The 20,877-nt window shown below is 41.7% G+C and overlaps 1 protein-coding gene across 1 annotated transcript; it reads right to left on the reverse strand.

Annotated features, from left to right (window-relative positions):
• Nucleotides 1–3,825: 3,825 nt before the first annotated feature.
• LOC125925819 (flavin-containing monooxygenase 5-like) lies at nt 3,826–19,669 on the reverse strand. Its single transcript, XM_049635063.1, is given in 10 exon segments — nt 3,826–4,011; nt 4,013–4,181; nt 5,469–5,541; nt 7,534–7,645; nt 7,647–7,884; nt 9,315–9,514; nt 10,565–10,707; nt 14,545–14,698; nt 15,129–15,317; nt 19,535–19,669. Coding segments are annotated over 10 exon segments (1,599 nt in total).
• Between the last annotated feature and the right edge of the window lie 1,208 nt (nt 19,670–20,877).

Raw genomic sequence — 20,877 nt, forward strand, 5'->3', positions numbered from 1 at the left:
TAAATTCAGATTCTAGTATTGCATTTCTGGATAAATGAAGTGAAGAAAACTTTAATACAAACGGAAAACTTGGGGAGGTAGGAAAACAGAACAAAACAAACAAACGAAACACAAAAGAATGGAAAATTTCACTTCACTTACAGCCTATAAAGAAGAAACATTATATACAAGCCAAGGAGTTGAGCTTGGTTCCAGAACCAATGAAGAATGAAAGTTGGGGCGCTTGGGTGGCTCATCTGGTTAAGCGTTCAACTCGGCTCAGGTCACGATCTCGCGGTTCATGAGTTCGAGTCCCGCCTGGCGCTCTGTGCTGACAGCTCGGAGCCTGGAGCCCGCTTCTGATTCTGTGTCTCCCTCTCTCTTTGCCCTTCCCTCACTTACGCTCTGTCTGTCTCTCTCTCTGTCTCAAAAATAAACATTAAAACATTTTTAAAAAAATAGTGACAGTTTTAGTTTAAGCAGGGGAATGTTGTGATGAGATCTGACTTTTAGAAATTTAACCCTGGCAGGTCTTTAGGAGATGGTATAAAGAGTGATGGCACTTAGGAGATGGTCGGATGGGGGTGGAAGCTGGATGCAGGGAGACGAAGGGTACGACTGTGAGAAATTCTAGGTCTGCTCCAGATCAACGAAGGGAGTGGGGATAGGTGTGGAGGGCAGAAGTCCTTCCATTTCTGTCCCCAAACCACCGCTTCAGGCTCATTTCTGTCACCACCGCCCCCCCCACCCCTTGTATATCCTGTGCTGTGTTCTTGCATGAATACTCTAGCATTCTAGGCTGTTGTGCTCACTCATCCATTGCATAGTTGGTGTCTTTCTCTTTTGCCAGAAACAAACTCCTACTTATCTTTAGAGATCCAAGTGTACTTTCCTGATCTCTGTCATTCCTTCCTCACTTCCCCTTTCTTGAGTTCTTTGCTCTGTCTTCTGTATTCCAATAGTACTTGCTTGTATATTTGCTATAGACAGATGTGTCCATGTTCAATTGTTATTCATATTCATCTGTTCAGGTGGTCGCTTTTTCCTATTAAACTTAGAGCTCTTTGGGAATGGGGACAATATCTACTTGTTCACTTATCCCACAAACATTTTTTTAAGCTCCTTGTTTGTGTCTGTTCTGACAGAACAGGGAAAATCTTCGCTACGGCGAAGAGGGAGATAGAAAAACAAATAGGAAACAGAGAACCAGTTAATATGTATTGTGACAGGGAGAAAAATAAAGCAGGATAAGGAGGATGGGAATTGCTATCGTATGTAGTCAAGGAAGATCTCACTTAAGACAAAAAAAAAAAAAAAAGGATCCAAACCTTGCAAACCTGCAAACGGAGAAGATAAGCAATATAATGTAAAGCTCAGAATCTTGCCTACTAGCATTGAATGTGCATAAAAAAAATAAAGAACTCATTTAAAAGATAACATTGGAGCAAAGACCCAAAGGAGGTGAAGGAGTGAGCTTCGTGGATGTGCAGGGGGAGGAGTGTTCCAGGAAAAGGGACAGCACGTGCAATGACCCTGAGGTGAGAGTGGGCTTGGCCTGTTCAAGGAATGGACACGGAAGAGAGAAGTGATAGAGGAGGCCAGAGAAGTGGTGGGGAAGCAGGTCATAAAGGGCCTGGTAGGATTGTTAGGATTTAGCCATCACTCTCAGTGACAGGGAAGCCATTGACACTTTTGGATATAAAATGTCATAATCTGGCTTATGTTTTATATTTTTATTTATTATTTTTTAAAATTTTATTTTAGAGGGAGAATGTGAGTGGGGGAGGGGCCGAGGGAAGGAAGGAGGGAGAGAGAGAGAGAGAGAGAGAGATCGATCTTAAGCACGCTCCATGCTCAGCGAGGAAGTCCTACGCAGAGCTCCATTTCACAACACTGGGACCATGACCTGTGGTCAGTTCAGGAGTCGGACGTTCAACAGACTGAGCCATCCAGGAGGCCCTGGTTTATGGTTTAAAAGTATCATTTGGCTGCACCAGTGAGAATAAACCACAGAGATTAAGGGTGAAGGAAGGAATGTGCTGAGGACACTATTATAATGGCGCATACAATATGGTGGCAGGGAGTAAGGTGGTAGCATTAGAGGTGATGAGAAATGGTGGGATTCTGGATTTACTGTAAAGGTGATATGATTTGCTATTCAACTAGATATGGGATATGAAAGAGAGGAATCAAGAGAATTGAAAAAGGAAGCCCTTTTACACTTTTAGTGGGAATGTAAATTGGTACAGCCAGTATAGGAAACAGCATGGAGGTTCCTCAAACTATTAAAAACAGAGCTCCCATATATATGATCCAGCAATCCCACTGTTGGTTTTTATCCAAAGGAAATGAAAACAGGATCCTGAAGAAACATCTACACTCCTAAGCTCATTGCAGTGTTAGTCACGAAGCCAAGATATGGAAGCAACCTAAGTGTCCATTGATGGGTACAGGGATAAAGAAAATGTGATGTGTGTATATACAGAATGGAGTATTATCTAGCCCTATGAAAGAAGGAGATCCTGCCATTTGTAATGTAGTGGGCAAAACTGCAGGACATTATGCTAAATGAAATAAACCAGACACAGAAAGACAAATACTGCATGATCTAACTTACGGAATTATGAAAAGTCAAACTCTTAGAAATTAGAGAGGGGAAGAGTGGTCACCAAAGGCTGGTGGTTGGGGGGAAATGGAGAGATGTTGGTCAAAGAAACATCCAGTTATAAGATGAGAAGTTCTGGAGACCTAATGTACAGTATGGTGACTATAGTTAATAATACTGTCTTACTAAAGTATTAAATATTCTATTGTATATTGCATTGAATATATTATTGAGATTTGCTAAGAGAGTAGATCTCAAGTGTTCTCATCTCAAAAATAAACATATCTATGTGAGATGATGACTATGTTAATTATCTTGATTATGGTCATCATTTCACCATGTATATGTACACTTACTACTTTTTCTCCCCGTTTCTTCTTCACATTCTCCTGAATGATTTTATAGAATTTTGTATGTTTACTGTAGAATTTGTTCCATGTTTGGATAGTTTTAACAGAACACAAATTATGTGCATTTTCTGACTTCTATTATTCCTCTGTGGTATTCTCCATCCCCTAAAATACCCTCAGTAATACCTGAAATAACCTGTGTATTAGTAACCTGTTACCTCAACATCCATGATTCTATAGAATGTGACTGTAGAGGAGAAGGTTTCTTTCTTTCTTTTTTTAATGTTTATTTATTTTGAGACAGAGAGAAAGTGTGAGCAGGGGAGGGGCAGAGAGAGGGAGAGAGAGAACCTTAAGGAGGTTCCACACCCAGCATGGGGCCCAACATGGGGCTCCATCCCACAACCCTGGGATCCTGACCCGAGCTGAAATCAAGTTGGTCGCTTAACTGACTGAGCCACCCAGGGCCCCGAGGAGAAGGCTTCTGATGAGGACATTTGTTCATCGTTAGCTATTCGAGATCGTTTGAAGAGATACTTTTTCCCAGCCTGTGCTTTACACGCAAAACCAAGAATTTGCCAATTGCGAATAGCTGACAAACCGTGTGTTTATTATAAAAGGAGGGCCTAGGAGAACTTGGCGTAACTGAGAACATCTGCCATATTATGGAAATTAACTTTTCACTTCCAAAGCAAAGTTTCATACAACCCACTTCATTTGAACTCTCTGTTGAAGAAATCTCCAATTTTGCCAAAATACTCACGCAGAGAGATTTTAGAATTATTCGTTGTACTGGTCTAGTCTGAATTGAAAGATAAACACTTGAACACACTCAATCTCCTTAATTAGTGTGTGTCACTGTCAGCTCCTAATATGCTAACGACCATAGGATTATCCTTTAATAATGATTAAGGTGAGAGCAAAGAGGAGAAGAGCTGCACAGGCGCTTTTAAGCCAAAATGGCACAGAGGATGGAGGCTGGTCACAGATGAGGGTTAGAGTCCTCAGGGGCTTGATGATCCTCTCTCTCTGGGTCAGGATGGCTCTCCGGGCCCCAGCCCACGTCCCTGGCCCCATGCAGGTGGTACTGGTAAGGCGTGCATGGGCCAAAGAAAATTTCTACAGCCAGCTTTGGATCCCACAGGAAGATGGAGGGCAGGTTGGGTTTCGCTCCTATTTCAGAGGCAATCTCATCCATGTATTCCACGTAGTGCACTCTGCATGTGTCGCGAGGATTATTCAGGAATCTGAAAGCAGAAGGGGAAAAAAACCGCAATCAGAAACCTCAAGTCAGATGACAACCTCCTTCCTTCCAAGCATAATTTCCTCTAAACATCGGTGGACTTTGTGTGAGGGGATAACCCATGGGGGAAAGGACTGATGGCTACGGGTAATTTCTTAGTGGTTCCTTTTCTTTAAAATTTTTCTTGTTTATTTATTTACTTCTGAGAGAGAGAGCGAGCGAGCGAGCACACAAGCAGAGGAGGGGCGAGAGAGAGGGAAAGAGAGAATCCTGGGCAGGCTCAGCACTTCCAGCACAGAGCCCGACATGGGGCTCAATCCCATGAACCACAAGATCACGACCTGAGCCAAAATCAAGAGCCACCCAGGCTCTAACTGACTGAGCCACCCAGGCGCTCCTCTCAGTGGTTTCTAACAAAATATTCACACACTGTATTTTTCATCCTCAAATCCTTCCCAGAGTCTTGGATGGTAATAGGTGGGTTTCAGAAGATTGTTGTCATATTAATGGTATTCTTTTCTTAAATCCTGTACTTTGGCCATGCATTGGATTCTCATTCAGGGTATAGTCTTATTTTGGTAAATTGGTGGGGAATATGAAATTGTACATGCCAGTTATTTAGGTATGTGTGACATTCATTTGATTTTAAGTATTACTAAAATGTAATTCGTGGCCGACCTTTTAAACCAGTTGCTGGATAATTGACTGTTTTCGGGATAAACCCTTTGGTCTTAGAGACAGGCTGTAAACATTCACACTGTAAATTCTCAACAGGTATTTGTTGCATAGAAATACCTTACATTTCCCACCTCAGTGGTTGAGAATGATTTTCTATTAAGAAGATTTCATACAACCTATGGGCCTCTGACTTCATGTCAGTATTTTAATTAGATTCTGTAATGATTTACCAACTCATTTCTCACATTGATTTATCTTTCCAACTCCTTAAAGGAGTAAAACAACCCTTCGTTTCATCTTACATTTTTTTACACTTTGCAGCTCTAAGGCTATGATATGACATAAATTTGTAATTGTATTTATCTAGTGTTACATGAATTTTAAACAAGATTCTAAGGTTTCCATATTGGACTATTCTGTACCCATTCTTCCCATAAATATTTCCTACGTTTATATTATGTATTATAATAGGAAGAGATGGTGAAGTTGATAATTTGAGATCTCATCTAGGCAAATAGATTCTATGATGAGAAAAATAGAAAGAATCTTTGATAGGCAAACAGCTCCACCTAAACACGTCCAATTGACTTTTACTAAGAAGCAAGTTTCTCACTCTTTTTCAAATTTTTTTCTCTTCTGTCTTATGTCTGCCATCATGCCACTCACCGAAGGTAATTTGGTCAATCCTAGGAAAGAAAGAAGATGAGATTCCAGAAGAAATGAATACCTTGAGAGTCATTTTGGTGGAGAACATCCTAAGTGAGGCAGCACAAGAGTGAGGGAGCTGCATCCAGGAGGTCCTCTTGTGTGCCCTCCACTCATTGTTTCGTCCAACGCAAATGCCTTACAGATGCAGAGACATGTCCTCTAATGAGTTCACATCTTGACTAGCAGACCTCAAAGCCCACAAAGAAGGATGGACTGAAGGGAGTGACACCCAAATGACAAGACAAAAAGTAGCATGCGTGTGCTTCCATTATCAGAGCATTCACTCTGGCTGTCCTTGATTTATTTATTCACATATTTTAAGATGTTTATTTGCTTAATTTCTGAGAGATAGAGAGAGAGAGAGAGAGAGAGAGAGAGAGGAGTGGGGGGAGGGGCAAAGAGAGAGGGAAAGAGAATCCCAAGCAGGCTCTGCATAGGAGAATCCCAAGCAAGGCAAAGCATAGCCTGCCATGAGGCTTGATCCCATGAACTGTGAGATCATGACCTGAGCCCAAATCAAGAGTTGGATGCTTAACATACTAAGCCAGTCAGGCTGTCCTTTAAATAGTGAGTTACCCCTGTTCATTTATGTTATGAATTTGTTTACAAATACATATTGTATTTACTAATAAATAGTGACTCAATGTCTCTTGTTTTCATTGGACAAAGATTTATTCTTAATTTTCCATCTTTTAAAAAATTTTTTTTGAATGTTTATTTATTTTTGAGAGAGAGACAGACAGACAGAGCATGAGCAGGGAAGGAACAGAGAGAGAGGGGGAGACACAGAATCTGAAGCAGGTTCCAGGCTTTGAGCTGTCAGCACAGAGCCCAACATGGGGCTCAAACTCACAAACTGTGAGATCATGACCTGAGCTGAAGTTGGACGCTCAACCGACTGAGCCACCCAGGCACCCCTTAATTTTCCATCTTAACTCATGGGAGACACATTCCTATAATTCTCCCTCATTTCTTTGATGAGTGACATTCTATATTTTGAGAAACACAGAATGTTCTGGGAAAATATGGGGAACTTTTTAAAGGAGAAACAAATGAGCAGAATTAATATAATGTGATTGACAAAAGGTAGTTTGTGAATCTGTCTTCATCAATTAATTCTCAACCTTAGAATTAATGATATGGAGGAGCTGGGTTTTCTCTTTCTTTCTTTCTTTCTTTCTTTCTTTCTTTCTTTCTTTCTTTTTAAGTTTATTCATTCATTTTGAGAGAGAGAATACACAGTGAGGGAGGGGCAGAGAAAGAGGGAAAGAGAGAATCCCAAACAGGCTCTGAGTATGGAGCCCAATGAAGGGCTCGAACCCACAGACCGTGAGATCATGACCTGAGCTGAAGTCAGAGGGTTAGCCGACTGAGCCACCAGGTACCGCTGGGGGAGCTGGGTTTTAATCCCAGGTTTGTCTTGGTACAGAGCTCTTACTCTTTTCATTGTGCTGTGGTGCTACCCCAGTTACTTGGTGATTCGGCTGTAGTTCACATAATTCACATAATTTACCATTCATAATTCTGTGACTCTGCCTGTCCTCTTTTATTTTGAACGTGAGAGGCGAAAAAATGCTCCCTTTAATTTAGGCTCGTTCCAGAGTTGTTCTAGCAACAATTGAGAAGTAGCATAGCCATTATTTCCCATCTATACTTTAGGTTGAGCTCTTTCTTCTACTTCCATCACTTCCTCTACTAAGTACTGCCCTAACGTGCTCTGAAGAATTATTTGCCAATAAGTTGTCACTTGATGGTAGTTTAAGGTAGTTTTTTTAATCTCCATTTTTCATGGGAATCCTAGAGGTTAAATAGCCATCAAACACTAACATAACAAATACGAAGCAGTACAATTTCGGATACTGTAAAGGTTACCTTCACATATGTTTTGCAGCAGAAGACCTTTGCAATGCCTCTGAAATCACCTCTTTGGGTGGTCACCTTTTCCAAATATGCATAAGGTCACCGCATACCCTTGAATACACGCATGGCCCATCAGCTCTGGAGTTCCGATGTGGGAATGGTGGCTCCCACTGGCTGGAGAATGCCAATGAAAGCTAGTGTTGGTTTCTCTAGTTGAGGGGGGGAAGACAAATTTAAACATGGAGTGCTGGCTGTCCAGAACTGTTGCATTGTTTTCCAAAAAGGGAAAAGAGAAAGTATATCCTGTGGCAAAAATAACAACATCAAGGTCCTCTTCTGTTCCATCTCCGAAGATGGCTGACATCTCTGTGAACTCCCTAACATCTGATTTTATCAGAACTCTTCCAGATATTATGTGATTGGGTAGATCATCACCACAAGTAGCTTGATGACTGAGAAGTCTGAAGAATAAAAATTGAAATTCAGGAAAATTAATATGTCTTTTGGGATAGGAGTTGAGCTCAAAAATATTTCAAATATTTTTTGGTTGAGCTAAAGAAAAAAAAAACTTGCATTTTTGTTTTATAAAAAATTTCTTTAAGTCAATACTTTTTCTGAATTGTTTACTGAATAAATATCCTGTACTTATTAGAATGCCAATAGCATTTATTTAATACTTATTATATGCAAAGAGAAGATTTTGCAATGGTACATAAGTTTATGCCAATGATAATATTGACATCTAATTTCTTGGAAACCATTTTTTTGGGGAGAGATTTTTTAAAAGCAATTGGTGGAAGTGTTCATACTAGAATAGGAAAATTAGATCATATTCTGATTTCCATTTATTTCGAGAACCTACATACCACTTTTATAAGCTTTACTGACATCATTTAATACTTAGTAGTCTCCCTGCTTCTACCCCAGCCTCCCTATAATTTCCCCTCCACTCGGCAACCTGAGGGATCCTTTGAAAACGTAGAATTATATCCTGATGGGTTTCTATTTCACCAAAAATGAAATCGAAAGCTATGACCATGCCCTAACCCTAAAAATCCCCCTGTGATCTGGCTCCTGCTTACATCTGTGAATATATTTCTTACCACTTCCCCTCCCCCAACAGTCTCTACACTGGGTTGGTTCCTTGCTCATTCCATCCAGCCTTTGAACTTGTGTTTCTTCTGCCCAGAATGATATTCTCATCTTAGACATTCTTTCAGGTCTTGCTTCCTCACGTCCTTCAGGTCCCATTCAAATGCTTTCTCATCATATATGCATTCCAGAACCACCCCATCTAGAAAAGATTCCTCTCCCCAACTCTTCTTACTGTTTGTTATAGCACATATGACTCCACGTCATTGCATTATCCCCTGGTTGGTTTCTCCCCTACCAGAAAGGAGGTCCAGCAAGAGCTAAGATTCCACCTGACCTTGTCCTTATTCTACTCCCAGTATCCAGAAACATACGTGACCATAGTAGGAACTCAGAAATATTTATTAAATTTATCCACACTGTACACAATTTTTTGTGCTTACACATTTATACCTCATAACAGATAGGAGATAGGGATTGCATTTTACCAATGTAAAAAAGAAAGAAAGAAAATACTTAACTATACCAGGGTTAAAAGACAGAGGCAAAATTAGTTTTTTTTTTTTTTTAATGTTTATTTATTTTTTTTGAGAGAGACAGAGACAGAGCTTGAGCAGAGGAGGGGCAGAGAGAGAGGGAGACACAGAATCTGAAGCAGGCTCCAGGCTGTCAGCACAGAGCATGATGTGGGGCTTGAACCCACGGACAGTGAGATCATGACCTGAGCTGAAGTCAGACACCCAACTGACTGAGCCACCCAGGCACCCCAAAATTAGTTTTTAAAAAACCTAGAACATACCTGTGTTTAGGTAGTAAGCCATAAACGTCATGGTTAAATCGAGCGTTTAATTTATTCTCTGCCCATCTGTTGATTAAGAATGTAGGGTAAAATTTGTTGAGGATGGTCTTAAAATGAGTGAAGAGAACAGTGTCCATGGGCATTCCATTATCCCAGACACGGTTCCAAATCCATGCACCCTGCCTTGTGCTGAGATACACCTGGGAGAGAATGCAGATAAATGAAATATAGATGCCTCACAGTGTAAGACTTTCCTTTCTCAGTTTTTCAGATGTCTCTCATTTGGCTCATGAGAGATGGATAAGAACTCTCTTGCCTTGTTAGCTTGAAGAGTTCCTCTGTCCTCAAAGACAGATAGACAGACAGATATAATCACACACACTCACGCAAACAGACACATTTGGCTTATGGCTTATAGTTCCAGAAATCTCCCTCAGCTTTCCTCTGGGTCTCACTCACTATCCCTCTTGCGTTTTCCCCAAAGCAGTGTTTGATGCTTGCCATCTCTTACATTGCAGATCCTGGACAAACACAATGATGTAAGATGACTAGAGGTCAACAGATTGACATGCAAGATCCCATCCATCTGCTAATTATGACATTATAGAATTTGGAATACGTACTTGGTTACTATGTATCCCTAGAAATCTAGGTATGGAAGGAATCAGAGTTGGGAGATGTATCAAGTGTCATATCAGTGAAAAATAAAAGGATTTAAAGTGGTTTTCTGATATAGTTCATTTTTTTTAAATATATTTTTTTAACATTTATTTATTTTTGAGAGATACAGAGACAGAGTGCGAGCAGAGGAAGGGTGGAGAGAGAGGGAGACACAGAATCTGAAGCAGGCTCCAGGCTCTGAGCTGTCAACACAGAGCCCAACACGGGGCTCGAACTCATGAACTGTGAGATCATGACCTGACCTGAAGTCGGATGCTTAACCGACTGAGCCACCCAGGCACCCTTGATACAGTTCATTTTTTTAACTCATGGCTGTACCAGTGAAGCTGACACTCTCTGGTGAAAATAATATGGTGGTCACTAAAGTTTGAAATATCGATTTTTATTCAATTCTCATTTTTTAAATGTATTATCAAGATTGCTACCAAGAAAACGAGTATGAAGAGGTAATTAACAATCAGGATTGAAGCAGTGTGTGGGTAGGCACCACACACACTTCATGCAATGCCAACATCTCAGAGGGCAGTGGGAAGGGTGCATCTCAGGAAAGAGAATTTTAGGAACCAAACCTGTGAAGCTACATGACTGAGCTCAATTGCCAAGTCAGCTCCAGAATTTCCAATGCCAACCACAATGATTTTCTTCCCCTGAAATTTCTCTGGGCTCCTGTATTCACAGCTGTGGATATATTGACCTTTGAACCTGTTGATTCCTGTGGGCAAGAATAGAATTACTCAACCATTGGTCTTTATGTATGTATGTATGTATGTATGTTTGTTTGTTTATTTTTATTTTTTTTAACGTTTATTTATTTTTGAGACAGAGAGAGACAGAGCATGAACAGGGGAGGGGCAGAGAGAGAGGGAGACACAGAATCTGAAACAGGTTCCAGGCTCTGAGCGATCAGCACAGAGCCGACGCGGGGCTCAAACTCACGGACCACGAAATCATGACCTGAGCCGAAGCCGGACGCTTAACCGACCAAGCCACCCAGGCACCCCTGTTTGTTTGTTTATTTTAAGAAAAGAGGGAGGAGGAGGGGCAGAGAGAGGGAGAGAGAGAATCCCAAGTAGGCTCTGTGCTATAAGCACAGAACCTGATGAGGGGCTTGATCCCATGAATCTTGAGATCATGACCTGAACCAAAATCAAGTCAGATACTCAACCAACTAAGCCACCCAGGTGCCCCTATATTATTTTTTAAAGCTTATTATTTAATTCAAAGTCCATCCTATTTAAACCTCTCATTTGCTGTTTTACTGATGCTGGCCTGCAGATTATCTGCCCAACATCATCAGAGAGAATAAATCCTCAAACATTTTTGTTCTAGATCATAAATTCCAAGCTTAAACAAATTATCAGGTTTCTAAACAAATCAGACATCTAATTTCTGCCTCCGTTTTACTTACCTATTCCTTGCCAAGCCTTCAATGGTGAGTTAGGCTCCTATTTAAGTAATGCATCTTCCTTTTCCTTCATCCTTGTTATTTACCATTACTGCTTTGGACCCACTTTCTGTCTTGCTTTCCCAACCCAAGCTTCACCCTTGTCTAGATGTTTCCACTCAGGCTAGGCCCAGCACACCCTTCCCACCAGCACTACTCACTCTGCTTTACTACTGGGGACAAACACTCCAACATCACCTATAGGATCTGAAGCTAAAATAATGTAGGAACTTAATATTTTTGCCTAAAAATTTCCTCTGACAAATAGAAACCTCATGTGGCAAAGCCATAAAAGCTGGTTGATTTCGCAGTATTTCATTTATTTATTTATTTAAAAAAAATTTTTTTTAACATGTATTCATTTTTGAGAGACAGAGAGAGACAGAGTATGAGCGGGGAAGGGGCAGAGAGAGAGGGAGACACAGAATCGGACGGAAACTCCAGGCTCTGAGCTGTCAGCACAGAGCCCGATGCGAGGCTCGATCTCACAAACTGCGAGATCATGACCTGAGCCGAGGTCGGTCGCTCAACTGACTGAGCCACCCAGGTGCCCTGACAGTATTTCATTTTTTAAGCAACACTGGGGTCTGCACATATGGGCTTCGTTTGCTCCTCTTGTGACACTGGACAGCCCTAGTCAGTCCTGACTGTGGGTCAGTCCTTGCCCTGTTTCTTTTCCCCTACAGAATCTGATCTAAGATCTCAGCTTTCCTTTGGAAGTTCTTCAGTCCTCACCTAGCGAACTCCTGGCATGGATCTAATTGTTCCCAAACTCCATCTTTCCGAGTTGCGTAGTCCATAAAATTTCTCATCAGTCATTTCCCCTCCCCTCGGGCCCACTGCGATTCATCTCATTCCTGAAGATAACTTTTTTTTCCCTCACGTTTATGGAACAGCAAAGATCTTCAGGGAGTTTCCCAACACCTAAAAGTTACTGTGTTTTCATCCATCCTTTTTCTGTCTCCCTTCCCCAGGAGAAAATATTTCTCTTCAACTCTGAAATGAATCCCTTGCCCTGTGGGCCAAACTGTGAGGGGGTTTTGAGGTCAAACAAATGTAGGCATGAAGGTCAGCTTTTTTTTTTTTTTTTTTTTTTTTTTTTTTTTTTTACTACTAGGGACATTGCGATGGGTATGGTTTCACCCAGCTCATAGGAAAGGTATCAGATCTGTTAAAATGTTCCTAAATAGTAAGTACTTGAGAAATAAGTTTAATACTCTTCTTTAAGTATCTTCAGTCCCGGCCCACGCTCTCCTATTTTCAGGGAACATCTCTTCAGCCTTGTTGCTTCGTGGTCCCCTCCGTCTTTCTCCCTCATGCAGGCAGAATCAGCGTCTCCTGCATCGTCCCCTGTCGCAGGAAGTGGCAACTCAATTGCTGGGACCGATGACGTGCAAGGTACCGTCGATACCTCCCTGCTACATCTCAGTTCTGGCCCATCAGCAAATTCTATCATCTCTATGTTCAAACTCTATTCAAGACCCAAGCACTTCTTTATGTCTCCACTGCCACCCACCTGGTCCAAACTACCATCATGTCTCCCCTGAATTAGCGCAAGAGCCTCCTCCCTGCTCCCCCCGCTTCCATCTGTACTACCTCCTTCCCCGACTCTTCTGAGCACAGCAGCTAAAGAGATGAGAGCACGCCTCTACTGGGCTCAACACCTCCTAACAGCTCTTACCTCGCTCAAGGCCAGAGTGCAAACAATGCCCCCCCCCCTTCACTCTCCGACGTCATCTCCTGCCTACCCCATCCGCTCCTCCCACCACACTGGATCTGGGAGGCACACTCCCCCATCACGGCCTTTGCACCTGATGTTCTTCCTGCACGGGGCGCCTTCTCCAGATATCTGCATCACTTCCTCAACTCCTCTGGGCGTTTGCTCAAATGTCCCTTTCTCACGGAAACCTTCCCTGGCCACTTCATCTAACCTTGCATCGCACCCTCATCCCCAAACTCCTCCCCTTTCCCACAGTTACCACCTCCCCATATTTATCCCATTTTTGTCTGTGTCCATCTGCCGTCCGCATGCTCCTTGCGGGCAGGGGTTTTGCTTGTTTCGTTCTCTGCTGAGCCTCTGGACTCTTGGTGCCCAACAGGTATTTCTTGAATGACTGTTGAATGATGAATACAGGAATATTTAAATTTCGAATCAACTAACCAAGAGATTTCTCTCGACCCATTTAAACCTTCCTTGTCTTCTCAGACACTGGGAAACAGACACACACAGCAGTGAAAGTGGGGGGCATCTAGAATCTTCTAAGATCCCCAAAGGAGTCTCAGGTTCAGCTCTGTTTGAGAAGATTGAGCATGCATCCTGCTCCTAGGGATAAACAGGGAGGCACTGTGTAGGTAAACCATTCCTGTAGCATTCCTTATATGCGAGGTGCTTAAGCTTCCAGATAGTAAACAATAGCATTGCAGCAACTTCTAAGATGTGTACATGGCTATTTATATTCATCATGCTATGTACCTACATACACCTTCGGGGTGTTGTATGTAAGCAATGAGTCACTGGAATCTACCCCCAAAACCAAGAGCACGCTGTATACACCGTATGTTAGCTAACTTGACAATAAATTTTATATATATATATATATATATATATATATATATAAGCTAAATCTTAATATATTTTCTGTAGCTTTGATCCTACTATTTATTCCAAACTATTTTTTTCAGTTTTTTATTCATTTAAGTAATCTCTACACCCAACGTGGGGCTCAAACTCATGACCCCAAGATCAAGAGTCACACGCTTTTCCAAATGAGCCAGTCAGGAGCCCCATATTGACTCCAAACTATTGCCAACACACAACAATTCCCACATTTTGCTTGTTAGTTGTGGAAAAATGTAACGCTTTTCTCTGAAAATAACCCAGAACTTGTGGCAATAGGTATTAGTAATTTCAATTTTTGATTTTATAATATTATGTATTATTTGAATGGACCCCATAAGAGCATGCATTACTTTATAATCAGAAAAAAATAATGTTTCTTTTGAAAATAGGGTGACTTTCTGAGTGACGAACTTTCTTCGAGAATAACAACAGCAACAATGATAAAACCTCATAGCACCAGTGCCTTAACGCTCCATATGACATACCTGGAAAGTTCTGGAGTGGCAAGATGGGACCGGTGTAAAGACCACCACACACCATAATCCCATCAAAGACATAGGATTCCTGCTTCCCTGTGGTCTCGACCAGGACGTCCGTGCAAGAGAAATCGGAGCGCTTCCTCACGCTGTCCACCTTTGACTGGGAATGAGACAAATTTGGACATGTGGCCTCTCTTCCTGGCTGCCTCCTGTCCCAGAACTTTTGGCCTCATTGAGTAAGGTTGGTTATAGCTACTCTCCCTCGGGGTTTTCTGAAAGAGTTTCTTTATAGCTGATTTTCCTACCAAGACCTTTTTAAGTAGAGACGTAAGCCAGCACGTCCCCAGCTGTGGCCCTGAATGTAGTTGACGGTGAGCCAACACCAGGTGCACCGTCTGGCGTTTTCAGCCAACCCATCGTACCTTTTCCAGAAGGAAGTAAGGATGGAAGGTCCTGCTGACTCCACCAGAGAGGCACACAGGGCTCCCCTCCAAGATTGAATGCCTGTGCCTTGCTGCCCCTCACTTAGCCTGGTTCTGGACTCTACCAAGAAGGTTCTGCATATGCTGAGTGTTCCCGGCTCCATTTACCAGAAACCGGATGTGCTTCGTTAGGTCAAAGTGTTGTGCATACATCCTGAGGTACTCCATGATTCTGGAATTGTGCAAGTAGTTGAGGAAATGATCGGGGGAAGGGTAATCGCGGTAGGTTGTCATCTCCTTCAAAGTGTTGCTGGTGGCAGATTTGTAGATACTTGCCCTGCCACTCGTAGTCTCCTCCTGCCAGGAAAAAGAAGATACTTCCCATCTTTTAGAATACAAGAGTAACATTAAAAAAAAAAAATCAATCCTTCATTTGTCAAATTATGAGGCTCCTGGGATGAATTCCTTCAAAGAAAGTAAAGTTGCTTTTCCAGTACCTTCACGAAGAGATAAGTTACCTTGTCTTAGTTTAAAACAACAGATAATTTTGTTGAGGAACAAAGAGGAGAATATGAAAAGATGGAAGCAACCTGAAAAGAAAACTGTATGTAGAATACCAGAGAGTGAAAGTCATCAGAGGAAGTTGGGGCTGCCTCTCTGCCCACTGAGCTCAGAGGGGTCAGAGTCCTGGCCAGAGGATATCCAAGAAGTCCATGCTGTTTGTAGTGACAGAAAAGAATACAGAGTGTTAGTACATTTGGCTTTCTTTTTTCCCTCCTTTTTTTAATTGATGATTTTTTTCTAATTCCAAAAGCATCAAATGTTTATTACAATTTTATAGAAAATCAGAGACGAATATCATTCTTTTTTTTTTTTTTAATTTTTTTTCAACGTTTTTTATTTATTTTTGGGACAGAGAGAGACAGAGCATGAATGGGGGAGGGGCAGAGAGAGAGGGAGACACAGAATCCGAAACAGGCTCCAGGCTCTGAGCCATCAGCCCAGAGCCTGACGCGGGGCTCGAACTCACGGACCGCGAGATCGTGACCTGGCTGAAGTCGGACGCTTAACCGACTGCGCCACCCAGGCGCCCCAAGACGAATATCATTCTTGATGATCATTTTCTTTTTCTTTTTTTCCAAATTTTTATTTAAATTCTAGGTAGTTAACATATAGTGTAATATTGGTTTCAGGAGTAGAATTTAGAATATAGTGATTTATCACTTATATACAACACCCAGTGCTCATCACAAGTGCCCTCCTTAATGCCCATCCCCCATTTAACCCGTTCCCCCCACCTCCTTCCCTCCACCAACCCTCAGTTTGTTCTCTATCATTAAGAATCTCTTAGGGTTTGGGGCGTCTGGGTGGCACAGTCGGTTAAGCGTCCGACTTTAGCCAGGTCACGATCTCGCGGTCTGTGAGTTCGAGCCCCGCGTCAGGCTCTGGGCTGATGGCTCGGAGCCTAGAGCCTGTTTCGGATTCTGTGTCTCCCTCTCTCTCTGCCCCTCCCCCGTTCATGCTCTGTCTCTCTCTGTCCCAAAAATAAATAAAAAACATTAAAAAAAATTTTTTTTAAAAAAAGAATCTCTTAGGGTTTGTCTCCCTGTCTCTTTTTTCCCCCTTTCCATATATTAATTTGTTTTGTTTCTTAAATTCCACATATGAGTGGAATCATGTGCTATTTGTCTTTCTGATTGACTTATTTCACTTAGCAGAATACCCTCCAGTTCCATCCACATTGTTGCAAATGGCAAGGTTTCATTCCTTTTGATGGCTGAGTAATATTCCAGTGTGTGTGTGTGTGTGTGTGTGTGTGTGTACATGTTACATCTTTATCCATTCATTAGTTGATGGACATTTGGACTCTTTGCATAGTTTGGCAATTGTTGATAATGCTGCTATAAACATCGGGATGTGTGTACTCCTTTGAATCTGAATTTTTGTATCCTTTGGGTGAATACTTAGTAGTGTAATTGCTGGATCATAGGGTGGTTCTATTTTTAACTATTTAAGGAACCTCCATACTGTTTTCTAGAGTGGCTGCACCAGTTTACATCCCACCAACAATGTAAGAAGGTTCTCCTTTCTTCACATCCTCGCCAACTTGATGATCACTTTAAATGTTTTGATATATATGCTTTTGGTCTCAGTTTCTCAATCTTTCAGAACCTCTATTATCTACTTATCTATATGCATACAGATAGGTATATTGTATTTTAGCAATTTACAATATGTTACAGTTCATAAAGAGTTAAAAAAACTTTTTTTAATGTTCATCCATTTTTGAGAGACAGACAGACAGACAGACAGATAGAGCACAAGCTGGGGAGGGGAAGAGAGAGAGGAGACACAGAATTTGAAGCAGGGTCCAGGGTCCTAACTGTCGGCACCTAACGCAAGGCTCGAACTCACAAACTGTGAGATCATGACCTGACCCGAAGTTGGACACCCAACCAACCGAGCCACCCAGGCACCCCTAAAGAGTTTTTTATATACATTACCTAATTCAATCTTGTGAAGCACATTATCATGCTAATTTTTCAGGAGTCCATATAGCACATAATATCTGTTATGTGTGTTAGCAACCATTCCTGATTTTTTTTGAAACTAAGGCTAGACACTTAAGTGATTTAAGGCTAAGAAAAGAAATACACCACCACTTAAAATATGTTGTTTTCTCCCGGGAAGAATTTATTATAATCTTAAAATATAGTCATTTTAATATATGTACGCAGAAAACACAATTGGGGAGGAGGTTATTTTTTTCATCTTTTGTATATTATTGGTGAAATAAAGAATCAGTAATACATGTACTATGAATATTCTAAACTTGAATCCAGAAAATATGGAATCTAATTCCTGCTAAATCACATCAACTTTAAGAACAGATCAAAATATGTGTTTTCTCCCTCAAAATGAAGAGTATTGTTTAATAAATGCCATTGTAGTGAACACTCATATATAAAAATATCCCTTCTGAGAAGGATAGCTTCTGCAAATATAAGCAGCATTTTTTATGAGTGAAAGCTTAAAAGATGGGTATCAGATGAAATCAGATGACATGATGTGGTATTTTGTGGCATTCTGATGTGGTCCTGGAGATATATCATTGTCTGGCTTGGATAGGGAACCTGACATCAAATCATTTCTCTGAATCTATTTCTTCGCCTGCAGATAAGTGCTTGCCTCTCTCACGGAGTTATTGTGAAGACCAAATCGTGCACAAAAAAATGCTTAAAAACCTTACACACCTCAACAGGTGCATATAGTGCGATATGACTAATAGCCTGTGTGCACAGGGTGCTGTAGACATCGGGCGTGGAGGCTGGAGAAGCTTTCCTAGAGACAGGCCTGTATTGGTTAAGGTCCAACCAGTAACATGGAAACTGGGGCACCTGGATGGCTCAGTCAGTTAAGCATCCTACTGTTGGTTTTGGCTCAGGTCATGATCTCAGGGCTCCTGAGTTTGAGCCCCGCGTCAGGCTTTGTGCTGACACATGGAGCCTGCTTGGGATTCTCTTTCTCTCTCTCTCTCTCTCTCTCTTTGCCCCTCCCCTGCTCACTCTGTCTGTCTCTCTCAAAATAAAAAAATAAACTTAAAAAAAAAAAAAAAAAAAAAAGAAAAAGGGAAACTACCCCCAAAACTTGAAACTGGGAATGTAATGCAGGGAATTGTTCTTCCCAAAAAAAAAAAAAAAAAAAAAAAAAAAAAAAAAAAAATAGACCTAAAAAGCCAACTAGGTGTGGGTGAGACATCCCAGAGATTACCTTTCTTTTATCCCCACATGGCAATCTTGGAGGTCGCATGGTCAAGGGGCATAACTCTAAGTTGGAAAAGAACCGCTTAGTCACATCAGACTATGATGCGGGACAGAAGCCGTTATTGTGCTAAGTCCTGGAGATTTCAGAGTTTGTCTGTGGGACAGTTAGTGTTAGCTGCCCTTACTAGCACATATATATTATTAGGATGAAGATCAAAATCTACAGATAGATCAAGCATTAGCATGTATGTGGCAGCTGGAAGCCAAGGTGGGGTGATACGGAAGAATCCCAAGGGACTTGCAAAAGGTAGAAGACCAGAGGATCGAGAATAGAACCACAATCAGCCACGTTGAGAGGCCAAGCGGAAAACTATCGCGTTGGAAAAGGAGAGAGAAAAGAGAGTGAAATCACGGAAGCCAGGGACACGCGGTTTTTAAACTGAGCTGGTTTTTGACACTTTTAGATCCCCTTGAGAAAGCAAGAAAACTCAGCACAGGAAGTCCATCTGATTTGACAGCTTTGATTGGTAACAGCCGTGAGAGCAGTTTTCTGGGAGGGCTTGTGTGCCCACTAGGTAATGCTGCTGGAACTTCAGGGAGTTAGACTCTGTAAGGAGGAAGGACTGTTGGAGCATCATCCTTGGGGGAAGGAAAGATTGGGATTCGACGCACAGGTGTAGGCACTAATAAAAATAATAATTATTACGCTGGTAGTCGAGGATAAGTTACTGCTGATATCTTTGCATTCCTACTTCCAGATATGGAAAAGATGTCATCACATATGCGGTGACATAGTCTATTCAAACTTACCTGGTATCTCCACAGTCCCCCAATGTCATTGGTTCCTTCAAAGCAGGTGGGCTCCAATCCCTCCTCCAGACAGATCTTAATGGCCCCTAATCCACTGACCCCGGCACCAATCACCGCAATTCTCTTTCCTGGCATTGTTCCCTCTATCAGGGAATTTATTAGTAGAAAATCAGATTTTTCTTGTCATGGAATTTTTTTCTACAGTTCAACATCATTAGGTTTTTTTTTTTCTTTCTAAAATTGCTAGCTAATGCATTTAAGTAATGTCCTACTCAAAGCTGCTATCCAATTCAAAGGTTCTCTGAGCGACAGAAAACCCTACCTCACACAAGACTTTCTCATTTTCAAGTACAAAGTAGATTGCTTAAAAAAATAGGTTTGGGGGACCCTGGGTGCCTCAGTCGGTTAAGCGTCCAACTCTTGATTTCAGCTCAGGCCAGGTCAAAGATGGAGGCCCTCGTGGGCTGAAGATTCTCTCTCTTGCTGTCCCTCTGCCCCTCCCTTGATCGTGTGCGCGCATGCGCACTCTCTCTCTCTCTCAAAAAAAAAAAAAAAATTGATTCCTAAAGTTACACACACACAAACACACACACACACACACCTCCATATACAGATTTTGCACAAACTGACTTTTAACTCCTTCTGCTACTACGATCTGCTTGCCGAAACACTCATGTTGGTGACTTTTGCAGTTTACTTTTGATTTAAGCCAGAAAATGGCCACTTTTGCCCTGTGATAGGGTTTGAAGTGGGTAGAAAAAAGAAAACTCCAACAGAGCATTTCATCAAGTAAGTATCTCTCATCTCACTGTTCTTGGGGCAGAGTGCAAGCTACATACATGTAAACGTTCTTCACAAAAGTAGTCCAACTGCCTTCATCCTGAAGATTAATGTTCTGCCATTTGCTCATTCACTAAACATTTACTGGTATCTACTCTGTTGCAGATATGACTTCAGTTGGGCAGATACAGCAGTGAACAGATCTAACATAGTTCCTTGAGAACATTCCAATGATGTAGAGAATAAACAAGGGAGTAAATAAATAGTAAGCTGGATGATGATACACACTATGGAGAAAAATGAAGCAGGGTAGGGGCTGTGGGGAATACAGGAGGCAGGCTATTGTTTTCTATAACACGGTCAGGGAAGGGCTCCCTGATGACACTGAAGCAGGAAGCGGCGGACCAAACCCACCTGTAGGCATCTGAAAGAGAATTCCAAGCAGAGAGTCTGAGGCAGAAACATGCTGGACATTTTTGAAGAAAATCAAGCGAAGCTTTGTGAGTGGGTGCCAGAAGGGTAGAGGGTACAATGAGGTTGGAGATGAAGTATTAGGCGTCAGT

Source organism: Panthera uncia, chromosome F1, assembly GCF_023721935.1.
Source record: "Panthera uncia isolate 11264 chromosome F1, Puncia_PCG_1.0, whole genome shotgun sequence".
In the NCBI taxonomy this organism is placed as follows: Eukaryota; Metazoa; Chordata; class Mammalia; order Carnivora; family Felidae; genus Panthera; species Panthera uncia.